Source organism: Xyrauchen texanus, chromosome 5 (genome assembly GCF_025860055.1).
Source record: "Xyrauchen texanus isolate HMW12.3.18 chromosome 5, RBS_HiC_50CHRs, whole genome shotgun sequence".
Classification (NCBI taxonomy): domain Eukaryota; kingdom Metazoa; phylum Chordata; class Actinopteri; order Cypriniformes; family Catostomidae; genus Xyrauchen; species Xyrauchen texanus.
Window position 1 is genome coordinate 32,078,205 of NC_068280.1, and position 6,000 is coordinate 32,084,204.

Consider the following 6,000-nt stretch of genomic DNA (forward strand, 5'->3'; position numbering starts at 1 on the left):
TTGCAAATTATCTCTGGAGTGGTTCGCTTGTGGTGAGAATGCAAACCAACCCAAAGGACCAACGAACCAACCTGCATCACAATGCATGATCAAACAAATTTCACACAAATACCTATAACATGCAATTAATTTACATGATCATAAATGTTTTAAGGCAACATGATGCAAAAGAGGGTTAAACATTTGTAAAATGCTGATTCGCTATAATGTTTAGATAAGCGATAGATATGCGAATAGCCATGAACATACATGATAGATCTTTGGTAACAAGTTCTGTGGGTGAGCACGTCATGGCACGCCTTCTTTTTTGAAAATGTCTTATTCCCCGGTGCTCTTCTTCTAAACAAGTGCATGGCAATATTGTTGTTCCGACGAAGCCTTGATTCCCACTCAAACTGATAAATGAATATAACAGTGATTAGAAATGAAGTCACAATAAGCCTTTTTAGCTGTTATGCATCCGTCTTGATGGATAACAGACTGGCCGCTATAAGCGGAACCCCAGAACATAAACAATGCACTTTGACCAATGAGGGGACAGTTTACTCACATGTGACCTACGTAAACATATTTAATTGCTGGTAGGGATGTATGATACAGCAGTCAATATTAGAACTTATTTCTATTAATACCAGGATTCAAAAATTTAACAGCTATGCATCTTTCATACTGTACATTATAGTGTTGTGAAGCCTGAATACACTTATAGCATGCAAAACATTTTAGCATTATCTTATAACAGACAAAATAGTATAGATTTGTAATTTCGGCCATCATACCGGCCACAACATGACATTTTTTTAATCCTGTGATAAGTTTCAGCCTGAATTTTTATATTGGTGCATCCTTAGTTGCTTTTCGGTTGTTTTCACGCTTCAGTCAATTAATTAATCTATTAAAAAAATGTGATTGATATATGTTTATGCAACAGCATGCCATTTATTTCCCAGCATGTACATTAGCGTATATATATATATATATATATATATATATATATATATATATATATATATATATATATATATATATATATATATATATATTAGGTCTGTCAATCGATTACACATTTTTATCAAATTATTTACATGGTGTCCCGATTAATTAATCGCATATACAAATATTTGCTGAGAAAGCCCCTCATAAAACAATAATTCAATATATAATGATGAAATAATTGTACATCTTTAAAAAAAATAATAAAATAAATATATATACATGCTTGTATAGCATCTTGGGTGCATTGCGTCATAAACATAACATTTTTAGGTCACTGTATCAAGTTATAGTTTAATTCTTAGAACACATCTTGAGATCTCTTAGTTCGAATTTGCGCTCCATCAAGTGTTTTGAATGCAAGAACGTAATGCATGTTTGTGTTGTGTGTCTACTGGATGGTTGTTTTGTTCTCTGTATAAACAGCGGCTGCCCATACAGCTGAAATTTCAATTACTGCCCTCTGGAGTAAACAGGTGGTACTACAAGCTTGCATTTCTCAGGAATCTTCCTTATTACGGTCCGGGGACATTGTGATTAATTGCGTTAATTTTTAACGCGTTATTTTTTATACAATTAATCGCACAGTATTAACATGTTAAATCGACAGCCCTAATGAATGTATACATATATATATATATATATATATATATATATATATATATGTGTGTGTGTGTATATATATTTATTTATATATCCATTGCATGAGAGAGGACATTATAAACTAGCTATTTAAAGCATGTTTTCTGCTCTTCTTTGGAGTTTTAGATTTAATCTGTCCATTTCTACTGCCAAGTTTCAAAACGAAAGAGTTTTATTCACAATTAACCTGGATGTGTTTCAGCTATCCATCTTATGATACAATGAGGTGGTATCCTCGGGCCTCTGCCCCCCCCGAGACATGACTGGTGAAACAAATTCACACACACATTTTTTCACAAGGGGTATGCAACCCTAGATGCATCCTACAGGTATATAACCCTTCATCCGTTCATCAGTTATCAACCTTTCTTCCGTCTTCACTAGCTGCGATAATTTCTATGTCCATACGTTTCCCCTCAAGACACATTCGTTCACATTACCGCTTAAGGTGTTCCTGTTGTTGTACACTTCCTGCTTCTTTTGACTCTGATTTCTCAACTATCCAAACATGAGCTTTCCTTTCTTTGCATTGTATTCATTCATTGCTTTATACACTATTATGTACTACCATTACACTATTATACACATTTACCTATGTTTTTCTTCTTTCTATCTTTTTCACTATTCTCTGTTACGCATGAAGCCTTGTGCAAGTCCCATAAACTGCTTAAGGTTTCACTGTCAAATCATCTTTCATCTTTGATTTTTCAGGTTATTCATGTACCATGTGCAAGCAGGCTTTGGTTGACTACCTATAACACCTTTGATACCATTATACATTACATCTTTGTATAAATGAAATGCATTATACATTAAATGTTCATACTTTTTATTTCACAGTGGTGCAGAGAACTGGAGCTAAAGAGAGTTTAGCAAGGTAAGACAATTACGCATCTTTTAACCTCCTGAGGCCCGAGCGTGACTACTGTGTACATTATTAATTTCCCTTTTTGATTTGTAACTAGTAGAATCTAATTAAAATGCCAGTAAATAAATACATTTTTGAGCAAATAGTTTTCCTAAAATGTATGTCCTCATATGTGGACGGTCGGATTAAGTTGTGCAATTGATCCTTAATTAAATAATGCACAGTAAATATAGGATTTCTATGAAAAAGATTAGCTAAAGGACAAATTAGTGTATGGTGTGTTTATCAGCATGGTGAAATAAAAAAAATGGCATATCAGATGAAACTAGAGACTCTAACATGTTTTAATGTAAACACTTAATTAGGTTTCTTACCAGCTTTAGATTTGTTGGAGTTTCTCACATAAACTCTGCTGTGGTTGGTGCCATGTTGTTTTTTCATATGACTCTGTTCATCGAAACAGCCCAGAGTCTTCTGAACTGAGATCAGTCAGTTTAAATAAATTAAAATGATACGTTGCATAGCGAAGCCAAAATACCACGCATGTGCTCTTGGGTTCACACAAGGTTAAGATGTACAGTATGCTGAATGCATTCTTTCGGCCTAAATTCATGTTTTTTTTTTAGACAGGAGATCATCTGTGATATTTCGGATTCCAAAAAGTGAACGAAAAATGAAAAAGGGAATATAATCAGTGAAAGTGACATTAGAAAGAGTTCACTCCAGTTTCTTCCAATAGAACATACTCAGACCTGAACTGAAGAATCGCAGGTATGGTATGGTAAACAGCAATTCATAATTTTTTACACTTTCAAAAAGTTTTGAAAGTTTTATTTATATTTTGTTGATACCTGTTTTATAAAACATGTCCTTTAGTGAACATTTTTGCTATTAGGATGAACTTTTTAGATTTTAATAAGAAATGAAAGCTGTAAGAAAGGTCTGTGATGTCTTGATGGTTCTTGTTTGTAGAATCAAACCAAGAAAATATATGTTGTTTCTGAACCAAACAACCCATGTTTGTTCATTTAGATCAAACGTTACTGCAAATATTGCAAAATAGCGAATTTCAGAGCATTTACAGTAGAAAAATATGTCATTAACTCTAAGGTACCTTTTCAGTGCTTGTGTAAAATGTAACTTTTTTTCTACATTTTGTTGTTCAATTAATGAATTAAGTATTTAATGATTAGTTTAAAAAAGAATTCTTAGTAAAACACAAAAAGGTTTGAGCAATTAAGCATCTCTTTGTATATTAAATGCACTGGAAAATAGCTAAGTGACTTTGTAGACAATTTAACTGAAGCCAAATTCCTAAAATACTGTTTGATCATAAATGTTTAAAATGTCAGCACCTTTGATACATAAAAAAACCTTTGATCTGGAATAATACATTTTACATCACTAAAACCATATGACAAATTCTACAATTAATGTTGAGCAAAAAGGTTTGTTTGTTTTTGTTTTCTTCCTGTTGTATTCTTTTGAGTGTCTTACTGTATTTGATTATATTATTTTTGTGTCCACATCAATACAGTAAACTGAAAATGTCCAGCTGGCAGTGTAAAGGTTCTGTAATCATTCCTAAAATGCACATTTCAGTACAGAACAGTGGTCATACAGTTCAGTATCGCATAGAGGCTCTCAATCATTTGTACAAACCAAGTTTTTTCTTATATTCCAAAAATTATATTTGTGAATGAGATTCAATGGAATGAACTGTGATGTTCTAAATCTGTTATGTAATATCTAAAATTCTATTCAATCAAAACTTCTGTATTTCTTTGTCATGGCCTGCAGTGTGGCACTGTATGTGGTACAGATCTCCAAGGTCTTGTTGTCACCCATGTTTTGAGACTCCAGGCATTTGTACTGAGTTTTTTGGATTTCACAGTGTGTGCTACAGTATGATATGGAATTCCCCTAGAACATGGAGGTTGTGTGACAGTTACAATAAAAATAAAAAAAAATCAGCTCAAGAGTGTTTGTTGTGTTCTTTGTTGAGGAAGCAAATGTAAGAATTGGTTCTAAATGTAATAAAGGGTCTATATGTAATCATTTGTGGGCCCCAATATAATAAAGGCCTCGCTGATCCTTTAAAACATGGGACATGTTCACCTGCCATTAGCTTTAAAAAATGAATTTGATTATTTAATTAGAGATTAAATAATCACAAGAATGTTTTTATTCGGTGCGTAATCTAACACCTTATACCTTATTTTTATTATTCTGAGGTTAGATAAAGTAAGTCAAATCTGGCCTAAACTACAAGCATCTTACAAAAATACAACCTGGACAGAAGACCCCTTTGTGGTATGTTCTTTGCCCAACACCCCTGTGGTCACACATAAGAACACACAGACTCTCCAAAAATAAATAAATTATATATATATATATATATATATATATATATATATATATATATATACACATCCAAAAATATACCTCTCTTTCCACAGCCCCTCCTCGAGAGTCACCCAAAAACACTAAATACCTGCCCCATTTCCTATCAAACCAATCCCAAATACCCAGCCTTCTACTTGACACCTCCTCGAAAGCTGCTCCCCATCTCTGCACACCACTCCCGGAATGTGGGCGCTCCAGTCGACTTCCATCCGCCTATCATAACACTGGACAGAACACCATTTTTTTATGTGTATATTCCCCATATTGATGACCACCCCATCACCCAAAATACAGAATCTGGGGGAAAATGAAATGTCACACATAAAACTCTGAACTTTCAACCAAAGTTCTTGGATATTAACATACAACCAAAAAACATGGGTTGTGTCTCCATCACCAGAAGGTGGGTGTGTCTTTAAGACCAAGCCTATACAATCTAGAGGGTTTCCAATAGAATCTATGTGAAATCTTGAATTGCATAAGGCACACCCTTGCATCTCTAGATACAGACTTGACATTTTTTAGAATCCTAGCAAACACTCCCTCCTCCAATACCAAGTTTAAATCTTTCTCCCATAATCTCTTGATAGAAGTTAAAGCTCTGTCCCCCAGACTCTGAATTAGCAGGGAGTAATACACTGATGCCTCATGACCTTTTCCAAAAGCAGTAATCACCTCTCCCAGAGTATCTGCCACTTCAGGAGGGTGTATGCTACTCCCCAAAATAGTACAGAGCAGGTGGTGCAGCTGTAAATTCTTAAAAGAACTGAGATCTGTGAATCCCAAAATGTTGAACCAAATTTTCAAAGGATCTCAACACTCCATTCTCATATAGGTCACCGTATTAAACGTATTAACCTCCCTCACAATCCACTCTGACCAGCAGAAAGGGGACTTACTTATACATAATTTGGAGTTCAGCCATATGCTCGATGGCAACATTTAAGTTAATATCCGAATTAAACCCTCTGGATACTTTTGTCCATACTAGTGCAAATACAAGATAATGGGGTGTTACTTAACTTCTCTGATAAGTTTGAAAGAGAGGCAAGAATTTCCTGTTCAATACAAAACCAGGGAGAGGCTCTTTC

The 6,000-nt window shown here is 34.3% G+C and overlaps 1 protein-coding gene across 10 annotated transcripts in view; it reads left to right on the plus strand.

The window, feature by feature from the left end:
• The window catches only part of LOC127644398 (prominin-1-A-like), a 95,467-nt gene extending 90,995 nt beyond the window's left edge, over window positions 1-4,472 (plus strand). For all 10 annotated transcript variants that reach the window (XR_007970642.1, XR_007970643.1, XR_007970644.1 and 7 more), the window contains 2 exons: window positions 2,476-2,512; window positions 3,130-4,472. Coding sequence is in view for 3 of the 10 variants with exons in the window: in XM_052127543.1 (XP_051983503.1) it covers window positions 2,476-2,497 (22 nt within the window). In the remaining 7 variants the exon portion in view is untranslated. The remainder of the gene's footprint in view (window positions 1-2,475; window positions 2,513-3,129) is intronic.
• The last annotated feature ends 1,528 nt before the right edge of the window (window positions 4,473-6,000 follow it).